At 39.5% G+C, this 20050-nt stretch overlaps 1 protein-coding gene across 1 annotated transcript; it reads right to left on the bottom strand.

Moving 5' to 3' along the window:
• Nucleotides 1–238: 238 nt before the first annotated feature.
• CHP1 (calcineurin like EF-hand protein 1) lies at nucleotides 239–19904 on the bottom strand. The gene is made up of 7 exons (XM_063159041.1): nucleotides 19717–19904; nucleotides 13414–13486; nucleotides 6505–6585; nucleotides 5188–5315; nucleotides 4228–4289; nucleotides 3166–3288; nucleotides 239–1865 (listed from the first exon to the last, which is right to left on the bottom strand). The coding sequence occupies exons 1-7, from the start codon at nucleotides 19781–19783 to the stop codon at nucleotides 1812–1814; spliced, it is 588 nt and encodes a 195-aa protein (XP_063015111.1). The 5' UTR covers nucleotides 19784–19904; the 3' UTR covers nucleotides 239–1811.
• Nucleotides 19905–20050: the final 146 nt, after the last annotated feature.

The following is a 20050-nucleotide window of genomic DNA, read 5'->3' as shown; positions in this document are numbered from 1 at the left end:
TGGGACAATAAGGCACAACTGTAGGTTACAACTATAGTGTCAGAAGACAGCAACACCTACTTCTAAGCAAATCAAAAACTACAAGCAATTTTTACTTTTCATTAGTACTGTTACATTCCTATTTTACATGAGGCGGTTATAAAAGTATAATGTTTCTTTCTCATACAGAACAGAGCTTTTAAATTTACATTTCTTTCTGGAACTGTGCTGCACTCTGCAAAACTATGAAGTGCAATACTGACTTTTGAATTCCTTTATTTATAACAAATCAAAAATCCTTCAGAGACTTGCATGTCATTTTTCAATGAAAGTGATGATTGAAGGAACTGAGAAAAAAGGAAATGCACATTTAACAGTAGTTTTGAGACTGGTAAGTATTTATAGAAACGTTAACACATGACAGAGAAGCAGTTATAACACTGATTCTTCAACAAACAAGCTCCCAGGATTTTTTTGGTTTTATTGGAAGTATCTCCCAGATTGTGGAATCCTCCAGCTGAACTACACAAGATCATTTGTCAATCTAGCCACAGAAAATTGTTACTATTGAACCTTCAAGGATTCCGATCTCTTTAATTTATCAGCATTACATTAATAGTATTAATCATCTTACACTTGCAAAGAGATTTGTATAGAAATACATTCTGAAATATTTGGGATAATATGATCTTTCCCAAATTGTATTCTTATGCCAGAGCTTTCTTAAATACAGCTACCACCCTCAACACAAATATAACAGACTAGGACTTTCATACTGGAAAATATAAATAATTACTCATTATTCAGGCCACTATAATTGGGGGAAAAACCCTATAAAACCAAGTTTCACAATTTCGTGTTTCATGACACTGTTACCAGGGGCAGTTACAGAAAATCCAGATTTTAGCACGACTGGTTTTCTTGCATTTTGTACACTGGTAAACAAACTTACACTTTCAGAAGCAAAACCACCCTGATGAGGGGAGGGTTCTTAGACGAAAACAATCTGCAGAGGACACTTCATGGTCCATCAGTTGTCAAGCCTGCAAGCTATGCAAAGGAAAGAAACAAGTTTCTGCCTCTGCTGCTAGAACAGTTCAAGTGACATAGTGCAGATTTCCTATTCCTTTTGAGAATACCACAACGTGACCCCACCATAGATTCTACTATTGTCCCTGTGAATTCATTCCACAAAGAACAAAATCTATTCACAGTACTTTAAAGTACTCTTGGCTATCATCATGCATTTGTGTTAGTTGTACAATGAAGCCATAGAAATTGAGAAGTTCTCAAGTAAAAGGCAGACTTAGAAGCACTGAAGAAACAAGTCTGCATGTAAAGAACAAATGGGAAAGGGGCAAAAATACTTTTTAAAAAAAGGCAGCTGTAATGTGGCAAAAGAGAATCATTATCAATGCACCTAGTATTTGAGTAGATGCTTGTCTCTGAAATGTTTCAGAGGGCACTTCTGTGGCATGTTTCTGTTTCTCTATTCTCAGATTCAGAGCTCAGAAGAATCAGTTTGTAGATTAAACAGTAGTGTTTAAGGAGAGACATTTTTACTAAAACGGTAGTGCAGAAGGAGACAAGAGAAAGGGCAAAAAACCCAGGATGGACAACATTAAAAAAAGCTCCTTTTCCAAGTTGCATGGCAGCCATTTCCCTTCGTTCCTGTTGCACAGGGAATGTTCACATTGGTAGAACAAATCAGGGAGGGGTTGGAGATGTACTGTATATGCACCAGTAGCAATGCTCTGGGGTATGGTGCTGAGGAGAAAATGAAGTTCTATTCATTACATAGTTGGAGTAGAAAGAAATAGGTTCTCCATCCATCAGTGAAGGAATCGAATGCTCATTTTCTGCTCTACATCCACCTTCTCCAAAACCTGCAATAAAATTGAGAAACAGCTACTTAAGTTAGTGTACATCTCTCCTACAAGGTTTCTTATTCTAGTAGTGAGGGAATGGGCAGGAATGTGGGATGTCTTCAACTCAGCATGCCAGTCCTTCATCTAGATGGAGACTGCTGCTTCTCATTGTGGGCTAAGGTCCATCCAAGGGAAGGAACTTAGCCATCAAAGCCACAAGAAGGCAAATCAAAATGCAACTCATGTGGTTTCAGTCTGCCAACAGCACAGAAAGGCCTGGATTTCCAAAACTAGACTGTGTGGTAATGTCCAGCCAGGAAACACAAGGGAGAATGGAGTACAGAAAGGGATGTGAGCAATCATTGAAGAGCAAAATCAAGACCAGAGCACCACTAATGTAGATCATTGTAAATCTGGGGTGGCAAACTCATTCACTAAATTGCTATTAACACTGAGGCATGAAGACATTACTCTGCTCCAGGCTATTTCAGGCAGCAGACTTCAGTGCTCCAAGATGAAAGTAATTTATGTTTGATGAGACCTCTGGAAGTCTTTCAGTCCAATCCCTCAATTCCTACTTAAAGCAGGGCCGACTGAATCAGGTTGCTCAGGGCTTTGTCCTGGTTAAAAGCTTTAAGTAGCTCCAAGGAAGAAATTTCTACATCTTTCAGAAGCTATGACCATCCTCCTTGTAAAACATTTTCCTCAGAGCAAACCACGATTTCCCATGTTGCAACTTGTTTCTGTTGCCTTTTTGTCATCTCCAAGATAAGTCTAGTTCCTCTTGTCAATAATATCCCATTAGATAGCTGAAATTGCTCTGCTACAGGATAACTTTCTCCACTAACTATCTAAAATGGCTCCCTATTATCACCTATTTTAGACTGTCACAACATGTAATTCAAAGTACCAGAGCTAGGAACTTGAATACCAGTATTAGCTGTGTTGCTAGCAGATGAAATCTACCCGTGAAAGCTGATCAGTGCTATTACAGCAGAAGAATTAATCTGTTCTAACTGTGGTAGTCAGGTTACTTGTGTAGAAAGAAGCTGCAAAACAGAAAGTTCTTCAGTATATTCAGGGCTGTAGCTTTATTTAAGAGTATAAAGAAACATGTGGACTAATTATTAGCACCCTGACAGTATTGAAAAAACCAAAACATGACTAATAAAGGAATTAAAAAGCTAGCAGAAGGCTTTGCCCAAATGCAGTCACAACTATTTCAATGACTTCCTCTCTGTTCCCATTTGCATTTGTCTGAATGACTTGCTCATTACTGAGCAGCTTCACTTAGTCATTAAAAACATAGTTTACAAACCTTTACAAATTCTGCAAAGGAGATGGCACTATCTCCATCTTGATCAGCTTCCTGGATTGTCCTGTCAGCAATGCTGCCCAGCTGTTCATCAGAAATATTTACACCAACCATCATCCGTAATACCTGTAGCACACAAAATAACCATCACTGACACAGGAACAGAAGTATTCTTAGTGTTTCCTTTTAATGTGTACTGTCAAAATAACACCACACAAGATTTTCACTGAATTAATTTCTAGCCAGACTTCTGCTGTCCTTTGTACATCAAGTCTTTCAGGAAGTACAGGTATCTTTTGCAGCCACCACTGACAAAGAATCCCGCTTCTTCACTAGGCAGCAGGAAAAGGCAGAAGCAAGAGAAAATTTTTGGAACTAGGAATGAGTAATTTTGTCCAATGCTTCTACTTTTTCCCCCAGAAAACATACCAGCATTTGATTGAATATCTGCTGTTTGAGATGTTTGCCTACAGGAATCTTGAAGGTACATGGTCCAGTGCCGTTACCCTCCACATTCAGTAAAGCATTTTCTGAGCGGATAGAAGAGGGCAGTTCCAGTCAAAAGCAAACCTTTTTCTTACATCAGGAACCACAAATTGCCATGTGTACTTCCCAGGATTAGTAGTGTGTAATTACTCCTCGCACAAGCCTAGTTTCATACGTATGCAGAACTGATGAACTTTGACTACCTTTGCTGCAATTTCAAGAAGTGTTATTGTGTACAGAGGATGCACAGAGGATCAGGCAAACAACCTAAACCACCTCAATGACTGTCCTTTTGAAATCCTTTTAGAAGCACCTTTAAAAGTTACAGAAGGTGATTTTTAAGGAGCTTAGTATATTTGTTGAATGTTTAGGTGTCACTAGCAAAGTATCTGCCTAGCCTACCAAATAAGAATAAAGTCCCATACTATATTTAAAGCTTTAAGGCAGAGGTAAGCAAAGCCACCACATTACTCCAGCAGCTCTTTTGAGAAAACCGTTGCAACTCCCCTCTTCTAAGTGGGTATGAAGTGACAGAGATCATCATGATTGAGTCATTCAAAGCAGCCCTGTGCTATTTACCTGGAGAAGCTCATCCCTGGAAATTTTGTCATCTTTATCTAGATCATATAATCGAAAGGCAACTACAGAGAAGAAAGACAGAAAGAGAAGGAACAGTTAAATTCAAGTGATGTTATTTATATTCATAATAATAGATGTATCTGAAAGAAAAACAACAAAACGAAGTACTTGTAAATTATTTTAAGATAATTAGCTTAGAATTTTAATTCACCATAAAACTCATCCTCAGTTCCATAAAGTATTGTTACCACACACAGGAATAGCATTACTGCCAATAATGGAAATTCTTTTGTGTTCACAAGCACTCTGCTTGCAGGATATTTCCTAAAAACCTCAATCATGGAAGAATAATTATCACTAAGATACATTCAGACCTTTAATTTTAGAACCAATCGTTTTTATATGATCATTCATTCTCTTTGACTATATTCTGGATGAGATATGACAAATTTTAAGTGCTCTGAGGACTGTGGCCAACTTTGATTAGCAAGAAAGAGCATTCTGCTCATAAACTGTAGGCAGATATCCAGTACTTAAGAAAGTACTCAGCTGAAGGTGGGGAAAAAAAGCAGATTTATATGGAAGAACTGGAGAAATAAGCATAAATGCTCATTCATGTATGGGATGTGGCTTCTAAATCTGAAATAATTTTGATACAAACCATTTTGAAACACACTTCTGTTATGAGATATCTTGCAAAGTATGTATATTACTCAAGAGTCAACTAATTCCACCAAATTCTAATAAAACAATGGCTCAATTGTTGACATTCTGAACAGATAAGGTTCCAAGTAAGCTTTTCAAAAGATCAGGCATTAGAAGAGATCATTCCACAGGAAATAACTGTGCGGGAAATCCCAAGCCCCCTTCCTCCAATCCTAAAGGGGAAAAAAAACCCCAACCCAATGAAAAAGAAGATGAAAAAATAATTTATTCTATAGGAAGGTTCATATTTCTTACAGTGGAGCTTGTTACTTCTGCTGTTCAGTGGTTCTGGTCCATTCTGGTCTTTGCTCTTTTCATTATCTTCTATGGGTCGGAAGTGAGCTAGTGTCCTCATGAATCCACGGAAATTCACCTGGTCCTCTCTGTGTAAGAATTCAGCAGGTCAGTTTTTGGCATACCTTGTACAAGCTCTTCATTTCAGTGAGGAAGACTATTAATATCCCAAGCACCAAGACCATGTGAACTCTCATTCTCACCTCCCCAGGGTTTGGCTGTCTATGCTGTTACATGCTGGGATTGTGCTGTTACAAAGTATGACGTGTAAAAAAACAGAAGCTGTGAGAAATCTTAGGGAGGGCTCTCCTTCCCTGATCTGCAAAGTCTATTTGAGCTGAAGCCCTCACCCCTAACCATATCTGAGCTATCTTGCTGATCTGTATTGACTTGATACAGTTTCAGCTCTGTCAGACTGGCCGACCTGACTGCAGTCACTGGGCCTGCTCTGCTTTTTGTGTTCAGGTGTGTGCCCTTCTTCAGCAAGTACAGCAGCCCTTCCAACTTTGCTGTCACCCTTGGCCCCTGCCTGTGGGGCTGTCATTGCTCAGTGCTCTCTGACAGAGTTCTCCAGTTTCTGTGGGAACCAGCCATGTAAGTACTTCCCAGGATGCCTTGTTTCTGTTCAGTAAACCCTGCCTCATTTTAGCTGTTATTATGACTTGATCAGACAATCCAACCTTCATCAATTAGTAATAGCAACTGTGTTCAAGAGATTCCACAGGACAATCCAGAGAGGCATAATGAAGAGAGACAATATTGAAAATTTGATCATCTCTTTGGATTTGTGTTAGAAGTGTCACAATCTATGTCTTAAATGTAATAAAAACCTAAAATCAACCTACCAAAAAAGACAATGTAATAACAATGGTACACTTACTATATCAGATACAGTAAGACCAAATTAGTTGATTGTAATGCACAGAATAGTGTTGATACAAAATTCTTTAAGAACCAAATTCTATACACGGCCAGGAATTTCTTCATAAAGTGTTCAGTAGTTTAAGAAGAAGAGTGGAAAACTGTGACAGGAGCCTGAGCTAGTCAATAAATAAAGCCCAAAAAAGTCTTGTAAAGTCGTAAAGTATTTCTCATTAAGAGAATTAAAATATGCTGAGGAAATTATGTACCCACACACACTACATGGCAAGTTTGAAGTATTCAGGTATTAGTCAATCCAAATTCTGTGCTTTAACTATCAGCATTTCACTTCTATGAAAACTTCTGACAAACCACAAATTTTGTGCCTGCTCATAAATTCAGTTTGTTGAAACTCACCCTTCTGGAAAGAAGGCATTGATAATTCTGTCTCCGAGTGGATTGATGGCAAGCTCTGGAATCCTCTGGAAATCTTCACGGCTAAGGAAAGCAAGAACACAACTAGTCAGCATAAAGCTGAAGTCAGAGAAGTTGCTTAAAAACAATTTACAGTAAAACATCAGTGGAATCCTATTTCTGCAGCAAGACATTTGGTGATTTTGAAAACGCAACTTTTTAAATCATGTTTTCTTTATGACTAATGGCAAAATAAAACAAAAGACAATGCCAAACCTATAGAAACTTTACTGTAATGATGCCAACTAGTTTGCAATATAAGAAAAGGAAAGCTTCTGAAGTTGTTTTGAAAGAAATTCTGGCTCAATGAAAATATTCATTGGAGTTTTAAAATAATTATTTTGGTACTTAATCATATGAGCTGTCATGACTTTTCTAGACTGCCTTATTTCAGATTCTGGAAGAATACCACACTTCTCTAAGCATACTGTAGGTCATTACCATGTTCTGATAGATATTTTTTGTTTGTTTATGCAATAAATCTGTATCTTATTATAAATACCAAATTTCAGATTATTTTCGCTTCAAGCAAGCAGTATTCCTATTTTAAACTGGCAATGTTACACTTTTGCAGGTACCTGTACACCAGATATAATTTCACCAGTATAGGCAAGTACTCACTGCTCTTGCCAGCCATTCTATTTTCTGGTCATGAGTATTTGTACACAGCACAATATAAACACAGCTATGCTTACACTATTATTCTCCTGATCTGAAAGACATCGTGAGCTGTACTGCATACACATTTTAGAACAGTATGACATGAACACAGGCTTCATTCTCCTATTAGAATTGCACTAGGATTTTCTCTTTGCTTTCAACCTGACAGAATGTCAGTGACAGCAGAGTGGGTAATCTTGGTGTGACCAAGGCAAACACACCAAATGTATCTTAGTGAGCAAGTTTGCTTGGTTTGTTTTTCCTTACAACAGAACACAGCAACTCATCAGTTAGTTCAAGATGCACTTCCTAATCATCTAGATTCTAAATTGCAAACAGCAAGGGGGTTAAACTGTAAAAAATTCCCACCCTTTTCTGTCTGGATCTGTAACTTGACGTTTCCTGCCCAATCTCCAGAAATATTGGCAGTTCCCTTCAAGTCAAATGCAGTCTTGCTGGTTTTGAAATTGGGGTCAAAGTCTCAAACTTGATTACTGAATGTTTGCTACTTCTCAAAACTATGTTCACTAACTAAACTGGCAAGGTCTGACTCATGACATCATTAAACCAAAAACTTGGCTAAGTAAAGTAAACACAAACAAATTTTGAGATTATTTAAATATAAAAGCCTTTTATATTGCTGTGATATTAAAGGGTAAAAAAGAAACTGGCTGACTTTATCACCAGTCTAGCTTGGGAAAGGCAGAGAAGCAAGATGTTCTAGTTTTAAATGTATTCTAAAGCACTTTTTGCACCCAGTCACCACCACAGCACTGTTAAGAATCCTAATTACAGTGCTTCTGGTTAAACTGTCTGACCTTCTAACAGAGTGACCTGACCATATTTTTAAGTTATCCCAGCAAACTTCTCTGACCAGGTCCTGTGTTATTTTTAATAGGCAAAGTTAACATCTGTTTAACATGATCAACTTGTTACCGGACCCTTCAGGACTGCAACATTTTAAGCTATTGCTGAAGGGCAAAGTATGCATTAGTGATTTAAGCAGGAGATGCAGTGATGTGGAAAGCCTATGTCCTAATAACAGGATTTTAACAGCAGAACTTCAATGTCAATGCTAACTTTATAACCTAAAAGCAGCAGCTGCTTTCTCTCCCATGTAGACCAAAATCCTAATCCTTCAGAAATTTTTACTTGCATATAATGACATTTTAGTGTTCAGCCTCCAGTGATTCTGTTTTCTAACAGGAGATTAACAATTAACCACAAATAATTCCCTGGTTTCAAATCTATTTGTCCTGTCATTATCGGGGTTGCAGCAGAGCACTTTTGCTCATTAAGAGCACATTACTGAGTGAGTGTTATAACTGAAATAGCTGCAACAACCATAAAAGCAAATGAATGTGAGGCAAGTTATTCTCCACTTTATAAAGCTAAGCTCTCCTGCATTCATTAGGGACCAACTTCACCTGGCTGAAGCTGCCACTTACATGAAATTTAACACCCTCTACTACTTGTGTGTTCATGGGCAACAAGGCTCTTCTAAGGTATCTTTACATGAACCTGGCTCTTATGAAATCTTTGCTTAAATGCAACAGGCAAAGCCACCTTAAATTGCATGTGGACATTATGCAGGCCAACCATTTAATACATACGCCAGTGTATTCACAATTAGATGTCATTTGCAGCTAAGAATTTCTAGAGTCTAAGCAGGACAAGTGTTCCTAAGCATGAGTATTCCCTCCAAGGCACAGAGCAGATCCCTACTGTAAAGGTAGTTCTGCATGATCCTAAAGACTGCAAAAAGCCTACAAGACCCTTTTTCTCCTTCTGTTTCTGGTTGTTCATTCTCCTGTTACTTCTAGATGTTAGCAAAACGCTGTTCTATTTGTTCAGGGTGACAGGGATGAGGAGGGGTATCTAGAGCTGAGGGAAAGTAAAATAATGAAAAGGAAAAAACTCCCATATATATGAGCATCAGAAGTGGCAGAGGAAAGGAAAGATGCCCAGACTATATAGGTAACAAGAAATGACTTGAAGAAGGGAAATAACTAAAAGCAGTAAGGCGCATTATGCAAGTTAGTCAAAAATATTTAAGAGCTCGCTGCTGAAGAAGTTCCATTGCTCCATTCCCTTTGCATTCATCAAACCTTTTGATGGTCTAATGTATCCCCTATAAAAAACTCCCTACCTTCCCCCTCTCCAATTAGCTTTCTGTTGAATTCACAACTTGAGGCAGTTGAAAAACTTCAAAAAAGCCTAAGAGCACCACAGCTGACAATGAGGTGCTGGAAGCCTGGAGATGTTATGGGGAAAGAATACCAATATCCCCACCCTGCAGGATTGTGTCATCCATCTCATCTAACTCCATCCTTACGCATGCTCTACGCAAACGTTGCTTAACTATCACAGCACTAATTGGTTCATAAACCTAAGGCCAAGGAGTATGTCAAATGGTGATAATTAGATGAGCAATAAGGAAGGGAAGAAAAAAGGCAGCATGCATAAAGTGTGGTTGAAGATACAAGCATAGACTATTCCTGTACCCTGTCTTTTCCAATCCAAACCCATATCCTTCCTGTCTTTTCTATTTTAGATAAAGCTAAAAATGCTTTGCATTTTCTTGAGCAAAAGTAAAGAATTCCACATTCACAGAGCTAGCTTTTATGTTTTGCAATCTTGAAGTATCTCTTTTAACTAATAAGACCAAGCCTGACATCTTTCCAGACCCAGATGGTTCAGTCAGCTGACAAAGACTGACAGATGGCCTGGCTGGCTCATGTTACCCTTCTCTCAGGATCAGAGGCTTTCTGAAGTTCTCCAGAAGACATGTGTGAACAGCCTTCATAAACACAAGACATGTATAAACAGCTCAGTGTGTCTATTCTCTGTAGCTACCAGCTTTCAGATCCTGCCTTCTTCTATGCTTAACCAGGCTACACCAATTACTGTACAGTAAAAACCCCTTCTCAAGTGCTTAACCTGTCTTTTCCTCAGGGCCCCAGAAACTACTGTTAAGTGGGAGGTTCCATACAAAAGTTACAGGCAAAGATTGCAGTGTACATAAGAACCTCCTTTTACAGCTCTATGTATGTCTGTCTAGAGCTACTTACTAGTTGATAAGCTTTGGAACAAAGGTATTCTTGTGTGGTGTACACTGCAGTACCAGCCCAACAGGGACACTCACCAAGCAATCACATCCTTGCCCTGTTCATGCTATACTATTTCCCCATTTGGAAATCAGCATGTAAGTAAGGAAACGTGCACTCTTTTCCTCCTGAGCTATAGTTAGGATGTAAACAGAACAAGCATATTCCAGCTTTCACAATTTAGATGTAGCTATGGACAACCAAGGGTATCAATCTTTTGTTTTGACAACTCAGCATGTCACAACATTTAAATCAAAGGTGACAAAAGAATTTTCAAGAACAGTTTTGTCTTGTCTTTTTCAACATGGTTTTGTTTAGAAAAATTCATTTTGTTTAGAAAAAGTGAAGCTAAGGAAAATTACAAAATTTTTCTACACTTTTAAAGAAAGGTGAAGGTAAACCTGATATTTTTATCTTTACAGGTAAAAATGGCTGTAGTCACTTAGAGAATAAATATGTGAGAGGGGAAAAAAAGAAGCAAAAACCAAAAACTTTTTGAAGACCAAGCTTTGTCTTTATCAATAACCATCTCTAATATTTCATTTCTGTAACTCTTTAAAAACAAAGTACCTTGAAATTGCACATAGGTACACTGGATAGAAATATCTGGCTATGAAAGATTTCTGCTTTTGATTATAGTTCCAGAACTACCAGCATTAATCATCATCTACCAGATTTTCTGTACAAAGTGCTCTTTACTTTGCCCTTCTTCAGAAGTGTGGTACACATTTAAAGATTTATTTCATGCCATAAAGAACTGACTGACATTTCTTTTCCTAATCATGGTCACATGAGTGATTTTATCACGTTTGATTTGTAAGTCAAAGGTGCAAGTCATCCTTACGGAAACAATAAATCTTGCTCACAGGAAACAAACAGAAGACATACCCTCTAAACTGTTTGGTGGTAGTAAGCAAGTGATAACCTTTTACTTGTGTTAAAGCATCAAGTTCTCTTTGATCTGTATCTCAGAAACCAACATCTATGACCTTCCAAGCTGTAGTTCTTGCTCTCTCCTCAATCTGTTTTTCAGGAAGTAGTTTTCCATTACTTAAACTTACAAAACTGCATTTTGAGGGTACCAGAACAAGTTTAAAAAATTGAATGCCACTCTTAAGTCAGACACGTTTGAGAGTGGGCTGTGCTTAGGGGGCAAGACTGCAAGTCAAGGGATCATAATACACACAGTTGCTAGGATTTTCCAAACAACCTCCACTTCCTCTCCTAAGTACTGCATGATTGTCAACAATGGAAGTCTGCCTCCTCCTGATGCATAATACTGTGAAACTAAGCATTGTGCAACAGACATTCATAGCATATTTAATCAATTACTCCTCTTACATAAACTGAGTACAATCACTTTGACATTTACACAAACCTTAGAGATTCAGTAAGTGAATTTAGTGTTGGAGGAGAACATGCAAGAGATGAGGAAGAGCATGTCCTAGGTTCAAATTGGGCTAGACTAATTCAGTAGCCATCACTTTTATTCATCAATGAATATTCAATTCACATATAAAGTTTGAAAAGGCAGTTAATGTTCTTTTCCAAATAATTTTAAACATAAGGAGTATTAACCTTATCCACAATCTCATCAGTTGATCTCTACATCAGAATTGCCAATGCTACTATTTATATAATGTATTGGTTTAAGGGTCAGAGTGGGCTTTTGGAAGTTCCTGCATATCCCATCCCAAGCCAATTTTTTATGTGCACAATCCATTTAGTCCCTTCAGCTATGCAAGTCTAGAAATTTACAGTACAGCCACAGTCCAAAGCACTGGAGTCAATCAGCCTCAAAACCTACAAAAGGCAAAAAGGGAAGGAGAGTATTTTCAACCCAAAACAATCACTCTGTAGTCCTGTTTACCATACAATTCCACATCCACGTACGTGAGTGCTGAGAAGTCAGCAATTCGTGGCACCAGCAGGAACTGCGCATTTCCTTCAGGAAAGGAAACTGCAGTAAGCCCAAAGTGCTGCCAAAGATCACATATCTTACAGCTTGCCACTCTGACCTTTTGAGAGGTGATTCCAGCATTACAGTTAGGTTGGTTTAAAGGCAGGCCTATAGCTTTTCTGGGTTTATAGTGCATCCTGCAGTCATATTTTACAAGATCACAAACAAAACCTCAGGTGATGCCTGAATCACTGAATTTGACTGGGATAGAGCTGCTATGGAAGAAATTAACTCTGTAAGAGCCAGATCTCATGTTATGCTACAACGATGTGCCTTTCTCCTTCCTACTCTCTCCTGCATTCTTCTCCATCTTTCCTGTGCCACTGTGGCTACAAGGTGAATGGGAAACAAAATCCATGAGAGCAGGAAAGGCTACAGAATGACAGCAGGCAGGGGTACATTTTAACAGGCCATCATCTCACCAGAGTTTACCTTTTGGTTGGGAATACTATTTTCTAGCAGACTTGGTCCATCAAAATGAAAAATATTTTGCAGATAAAGTTAAAGACTCATCTTTATTTAATATTGCAGATAGGAAACAAACATTAAAGATCTTAGAATATTCTGCACTACCACTTTAAATAATAGAATGTTTAGTCACAATGACTTGGTTCCAGCTCTTTTTTATTTTTATGCATACTAATAGATGTGGGTGTTCAACAAGAGGTACAAAATTAAATATATTAAATGGATTGCAGATCCAAGTAGTGTTTTAAGACACTGGATATCAGAGACCAGTAAGTATAGACCTTTTTTCTTATGAAAGCCAGGATAAAGATGACACAACAGAACCATTCCTGTATTAAATAGTAAAAGCAACATATAAAGAAAGGCAAGAAATAACAATCTAGAAGTGTTGTTTCACAATTCTGAACATTTTTATAAGACTCTGAATAACAAATCTGAACTCTCTATTAACTACTACAAACCTTCAACACAACAGTACAGACAGTTGTTACTTAGAGCACCCCAGCTCAACAATTAAACTTTTCATGTAGACAGTAGGTATGAAAAAACTTGTTACAACAGCCTCAGTCATTTGCTAATGAGAAAAACAGGCAGACATCCTGCAACAGCAAGCCACCAGTAGAGATGTGCCAATGCAAGTACAGCCCAGTTACCCACCTAAGAGTGCCATTTTCTCCTTTGTCCAGGCTGGTGAAGCGACTGTACAGGCGGGTGATTTGACTGTGGGAGACTGGAGAAAAAAAGAATGAAGATGACAAATTAGCATGTAAATGATTCCTCGTAGGAGAAGACCTCATTACACTGAACTGAGCTGTTGCCAGAAGCTGTATTCAAAAAAGAGTTCAGTAGAACCAGTTACATTGAAAGCACATGGCAAGGAGCATTTAGGGACTTTATGAGCTATAAATCACAGCTTAATATTCAAGAATACACAAATTAGCTCATTCTTCAAAAATCTAACTCCATCTTCTATCCATTTCTATTTTTTATCTTTAACAATTTTTGGTTATCTGATTCAGTAAATGTCAATTAAAAAGAAAAAATATTTGATTCACAGTTCCACTTTATTTCCTTTAATTCCTTTACAGCTAGAAATAATCTGAACACAGCCTACACTGATAACATCTATATCACTCATGACACTAAAGCCCCCTGCTATAAAATCTTTCCTTCACTTTTGCTTATCTCTACTCCCATTGTCTGTTTTCCACCTAAAGACAGAAAGTGAGCTCAGTTTCTCTGCATCTGGCAAGTGGTCAGAAAGGCTTTAATTTTTACTTTACTTTTCTTCCTTTACAGGACTGCTGAAATCTGAACATTTTGGGGTTCACAGAATAAGAGAATAACCTGACTTGGAAAGGACCCAGAAGGATCATAGGAGTCCAGCTCCTGACCCTGCACAGCACCATCCTCATGTGCCTGAGAACATTGTCCAAACATTTAAGGAACTCTGTCAGGCAGGTGCTGTGACCCCTTCCCTGGGGAGCCTGTTCCAGTACCCATTCACTCTCTGGGTGAAGAACTTTGTCCTAATATCCAGCCTAAACCTTCCCTGTCACAGCTTCATGCTTTTCCTTCTGGTCCTATGACTGCTCACCAGAGAGCAGAGATGAGGAAGGTTTTGTTCCAGAACTTGGAGCCAAAGATAGATTTATCATTAAATTTAATAGTATTTTTTAGATCGTGCATTCAACCAGCAATACTTTGGTGCCCAGCCCTCTGTTAAGATCTCTCTGCCTTCCAGGGAGTCAACAGCTCCTCCCAACTTAGTGACACTGCCAAACTCACTTAGTATGCCTTCCAGTCCTGCATCCTAGTTGGTCACAAAGACATTAAGGAGAACATCTCATTAACATCAAAGATGTTGAGGAGAACACACCAGCCCTGAAATGGAGCCCTGCAGAACCCTACTAGTGACTGGTCACCAGCCTGATGTTACTCCATTCACTGAAACCCTTTGCACCCAACCTGGGAGCCAATTGCCCAGAAAATTAATTTCCAGGTTCTGGGACATGGAATTAAAAATTAAAAAGCCTATTTCTAAAGAAATTTGAGAAGGAGTTGAGCTACAAAGCAAGCAGAAAGTTATTGCAGACTTTAAATCTGCACTTTGAAACATAAATTACAAAGGCAATATTAAATTCAGCATAACTGTGTCAACACTGCCAAGGTACTAGACAACCCAAGATATCAGACAACTAGATCTTTAGTCTGTGATGTGAGCGGGATAAACCTCTATAGAATAGCAATTCCTTTAACACTGAAAGAACACTTGTCCTGGTTTCAGCTGGGACAAAGTTCATTTTCTTCTTAGTAACTGGTACAGTGCTGTGGTTTCTGGATTTCATAGGAGAGTAACGATGACAACACACTGCTGTTTTGGCTGCTGCTAGGTAGAGCTTGCCCTAAGCCAAGGGCTTCTCAGCTTCCCAGGCTCTGCCAGTGAGGAGGTAAACAAAAAGCTGAGAGGGAGCACAGCTGATCTGAACTGGCCAGAGGGATCTTCTGTACCACAGAACATCCTGTCTGGTGTATACAGTTCCGGAGGGAATTGGCCAGGAGGGGCCAACTGCAGTCTGGGGACAGGCTGGGCATTGTCAACAGGAGGTGAGCAGTACTCTACTGTGTACAGTACTTGTACTGTGCTTCATTTGTCTTTCTCTGATTTTATTTCTCAATCATTACAATTAGTATTTTCATTGTTATTATTGACACTTTAAAAATTATTATTATATTTTACTTTATTTCAATTATTAAACTTTTTATCTCAACACATGGGTTTTACCTCCCCTCTCCCCGAGCTTCTACCCCGACCCTGACAGGGAGTAAGGAAGCATCTGTGTGGTACTTAGTTATCAGCTGAGATTAAAGCACAAGGCCCTACAGGAGATCTTGGCTTTTCAGTCTCTTCTGATAAATTTAATAATACATGAAATAAGACTGAATTGAATGTTAATGTGTATTCACTAAAGGTGTGATTGTCTACAGTGTTAAACTAGGACTTACTGTAATTCTCAGATTAAATAGTTTAAAAAGCCTTCACCAGGACATGCACAATGCTTCTCTTACTTGCTCAAACTTATTTGGGAAGAAGTTGCACAGTAGTTGTTTGATCTGTGACAAGTGAGGCAGGTTTCTTTTCAGGTTTGTTCTTTCTTTCTCGAGGCTATTTGTTTTTGGTTCAACAGTTCTGTCCTTTAGCGTGACCTGCCAGCAACTGGGTTTTCAAACACACCCCCCCCCAGCCTTCTTGTCTCCTCGGCGACTTGCATTCTTTGCATAGGATTGGGCAATTTGCTCAGTTTCACCTCAGGCAACTTCTCTACGATAAGACTGGGCAGCTTGCTCACTTCCAAGTTAAGCAACACACACAGAGAAAACAAGTACCAGTACTCTAAAGACTTCAACCTTCCGCATTTCTGATTTCATGTTTTAGATACCACAACAACAACCGATGGTGAAAAAAAGAAGGCTGGAGTTAGATCTATTAGAAGTCACATACTCCCACTCCTCCCTGAAAACAAAGAAGGTGATGAGAATTCTACTCAGCCATCATTCCCAAACTGATGTCAGCATCTCCATTTTTGGAACATCGCTGGAACAGCTAGTATGTGAGAAATAGTCTGTAGCTGCTGACAGGAGAAGTGATATTTTCATTAACGTCACACCAGACAAAAAGCATGTCACAGCTCTGAGCAAAAGGAGGATGATTCAGGTTCACCCCTGTATTCTGCCGTAATTTCCTTTTGGCTCTCATCCCTCACAAAACCTGTGTCACTGGACATTTTTCAGTGCATTTGTAAGCAAAGTAAAGATTCTCCTGAATAACTAGGAGAGTTAAGATCTGCAATTTATGACTGCTTCTAAAGTTATGACTGAAAATCTACGGTTAAAGCTTAAAATTAGCTGAAACACCATTTTGTACTGCTACTCCACTAAGATCCTCCTAAAAATTTAGGATCAAGACCTCTAAATTAGGATTTGCTCTCTCTATTTTACTTATGTTAAATCACTGTAAAGTTTTTAGCAATTACATATTCTTGTCTACAACAACAGCATAAACTCATATAAATATATATATATAATATATAAATATTAATCAGAATATATATATATATATATATATATATATATATATATATATATATATATATATATATATATAAAATATATAAATATTCATCAGAAAAATCTATTATCTGCTACCATGCAAACATTTTTTCCTCCCAAATTCAGGTATGAGCATTAATTTATTATTAATCCTTAGGCAGAGTGCTTCAAAGCATGGAAACAAAGGGTGTGAACCAAATAGTTTGAATACTGTTACATTCCAACAGCTTTCCAAAAGCTTGCAACAGAATGCAGACAAGCAACATCTTGGATCTCTCATCTGTTTTTTTTTTTTTATAGTTGTTACTGAAATATCAAAGCAATTAGGATGACTTCAAGGTGTTTTCCTGCTCAAATCTCAAAATGTTTATATGCAAAGCAAACACTTTCCAGACAACACCATGTGAGATTTAGGACTGTCAACTTCAGGCTTCGCACCTGCTGCTGAGAACCTCATGCATTACCTCTGCACATGTCTCTGAACTTACCCTACAAACTGCTCTTCACTACCACAAAAAAAGAGAAGAATTTTAACCCAAGCAAATTTCATTCAAGAGATTGTGTCATTGCTTAGCTTTTGAAAGACTATGCCTCTAGTGCCCTAAAAGACATGTTCTTTATCTGTTCTGCTGAACATTAACATACAGTTTCTCACTGATGTCAGTGTCATTAGCCATTCAGCTTTGTGCTACATGAAATTGAGCAGAAGTTATATAATTCCAGAGTTGAACTCAATCAAATTGGTTAAGTGTTCTACTCAGTACTACACACCTACCCCAGATGAACTGCAGGAAACACATTTCACAGTAAAGAGGCCAAAAAGAAATCTTTGGGAGCACTTATCAGACCACCAGTTCAGGATGGACTTGTAATGCTGCCAGACTTTTTCATGTCTACAAAGTCCCTTTCTCAAACTCTTCAGTAGCTAAAGCACCAGCAGCATCAAGTTTCCAACACACCACAGCAGTCTATTCACTAACACTACCTGAGCATTCTGCCTGTGAACTTTGACCCAGTTAACCAGTGCTTCTTTGGGTTTTTTCCCTACCTTGTATGAATATTTTCACCTATATGAAGTGTAACACAGTGCTAACATCTTGGTGGAATTTTTCATCTACCTAGAGAAGTATAAAAAGCAGAGAAAAAACACATTCCTAAACTGCAGTTACAGACTGGGGAGAAAAAGAAAATGATTGATAACATCAATGAGACACACTTTGATGACTTACAGGCAAGCATGAGTCAGAGATTAGCAATGGCTGGTTAGCAAAGTGGCATTAATTATAAAACTTACTAGATAAAAACATGGGGAAATGAATGGACATCAGGTCACAAAGCTGAAACCCACCAGCCATAACTTTGATCACCCTCTGATGATACAAGAAGAGCATTTAGAGGCCAGCTAGAGTCAAGTGGATTTATTGCTTACAATGCCTATATAGCCATCTAAATGGTATTTATTTAACTATCACGTAAGTAAACTTTAAGGAATAAAACACCACAGACAATAAATCAAGTAGCAGCATGAGGAAAAATGTAAAACCTTCCTGAAAAATATTCCATATTTGGGGTTTGGATTTTGAAGCATCTTTATAAATGAGAGGAGGCTACCTTTACTCCATGATCTTTGTGATTAAAAAGAAAAAAGCCACAGAAAGTTATTGCTGGATAAGCAAACTTTGACATTTCTACTTGTTTATCACAGCTTTCCTGTAGAAGGTGTTCATGACAGATGGAAAAAGGATCATGGAAACTATGTTAACTCACTCAGCCTGCCACTACACTAGCTCCAGTGCTCTCTTTATCTTCTACTCCTCTCCTGTAGACACGCATTTTCCTGACACAAATAAACTGACACTTAAGAAGAATATATCATACCATTTATATTGGAAAGAAAACCGAAGAAAGCATTTTCAAGTAGCAAGAACAGATCAGAATATACATTCAGAAGAAAAATTGGAAAAGCTGGGCACAGCATGTTAACCTGAGAAGTTTCCTGGGGAACAAACAGCAAAGCGATACCTATGATGTTATGACCTCTGCTCCCCAGATAGTTAGGAAGGCATCTTGCATTTATTATCATTTAGTGGAACTAAATCATTTATTATCATTTGCTGGAACTCTCAGGCAATCATTCTACCAGGCAAATTAACAACACTGGAGTTTCACCTTCTCTAAGGTACTTTATGTTTGTGCAGTACAACTCGATCAAATACTGTAGGGTAAAGTATCTAAATATTAGAGTCCAGCTTATATAATGCTCCCCCAGTTGCTGACTAGTACAGGAATTTTACTTCTTTTTAGTTAATAACACTTACCTCTCGTGAGTTACATTACTTCCTTTAGGATTTAAATGCCACTCAGCATTCATTCTGAATACCCTTACGGCAACTTTTGCATTAGCCGTAAGGGCTAATAAAACAAATAACACTTGGGGAAAAAAATTACTATTCAACGACAGTTTCTTTGGGCTAAAAACTGAGAGACACTCCAGCACCAGGCATCGATACAGACAACTCTTCAAAACCCAAGGAGCTAGCTCTGACCGAATACAATACTGCACACACCAAGAGCACCGTTTCCCTTCTATCCCGCTGGGATCTCGCTGCTGCTACCGGCAGCGGCGGGGGGGAACCGAGAGGCGCTTCCCAGGTTTCCGCGGGCCTGCCACACATGCCGGCCCCGGGGGCTGCGCTGCCTGGGACCGGGCACTGCCCCGACGCGAACGCCGCGGCCGCGCCGGGCACGGCCTGCCCGGCCCCAGGGACTGCGAGCGGCCCCGCTCCGGCCGCCGAGCCCGCGTACTGCCCGCCCCGCCCCGCCCCGCCGCACTCAGGCCCCCGCACTCACAGCCCGTCTCCTTCTTGATCTCCTCGATCTCCTCGTCCCGCAGCAGAGTGGACGCCCGGGACCCCATCGCCGCCGCTGGGCCCGAGGAGAAGGGAAGGGAGGGGCCGGGGGAAGAGTTACGCAGCCGAAGAGCGGCGACGGCGGTGCCACAGCCGCCCCGGCACAGGCCCGACCGCGGCCGCCCCCTGCTCTGAGGCGGAAGGCGAGCGCGCACCGACTGCCGCAGCCCCGCCCGCCGCCTCCGCCCAGCCCGGCCCGGCCCGGCCCGGCCCGGCCCCGCCCGCCGCCGCCCGCCCCTCACAGCCCGGCAGCCGCCCCCGGATCCCGCGCGCAG

Source organism: Melospiza melodia, chromosome 6, assembly GCF_035770615.1.
Source record: "Melospiza melodia melodia isolate bMelMel2 chromosome 6, bMelMel2.pri, whole genome shotgun sequence".
Lineage (NCBI taxonomy): Eukaryota > Metazoa > Chordata > Aves > Passeriformes > Passerellidae > Melospiza > Melospiza melodia.
This window is presented reverse-complemented; position numbering and strand designations above follow the sequence as displayed.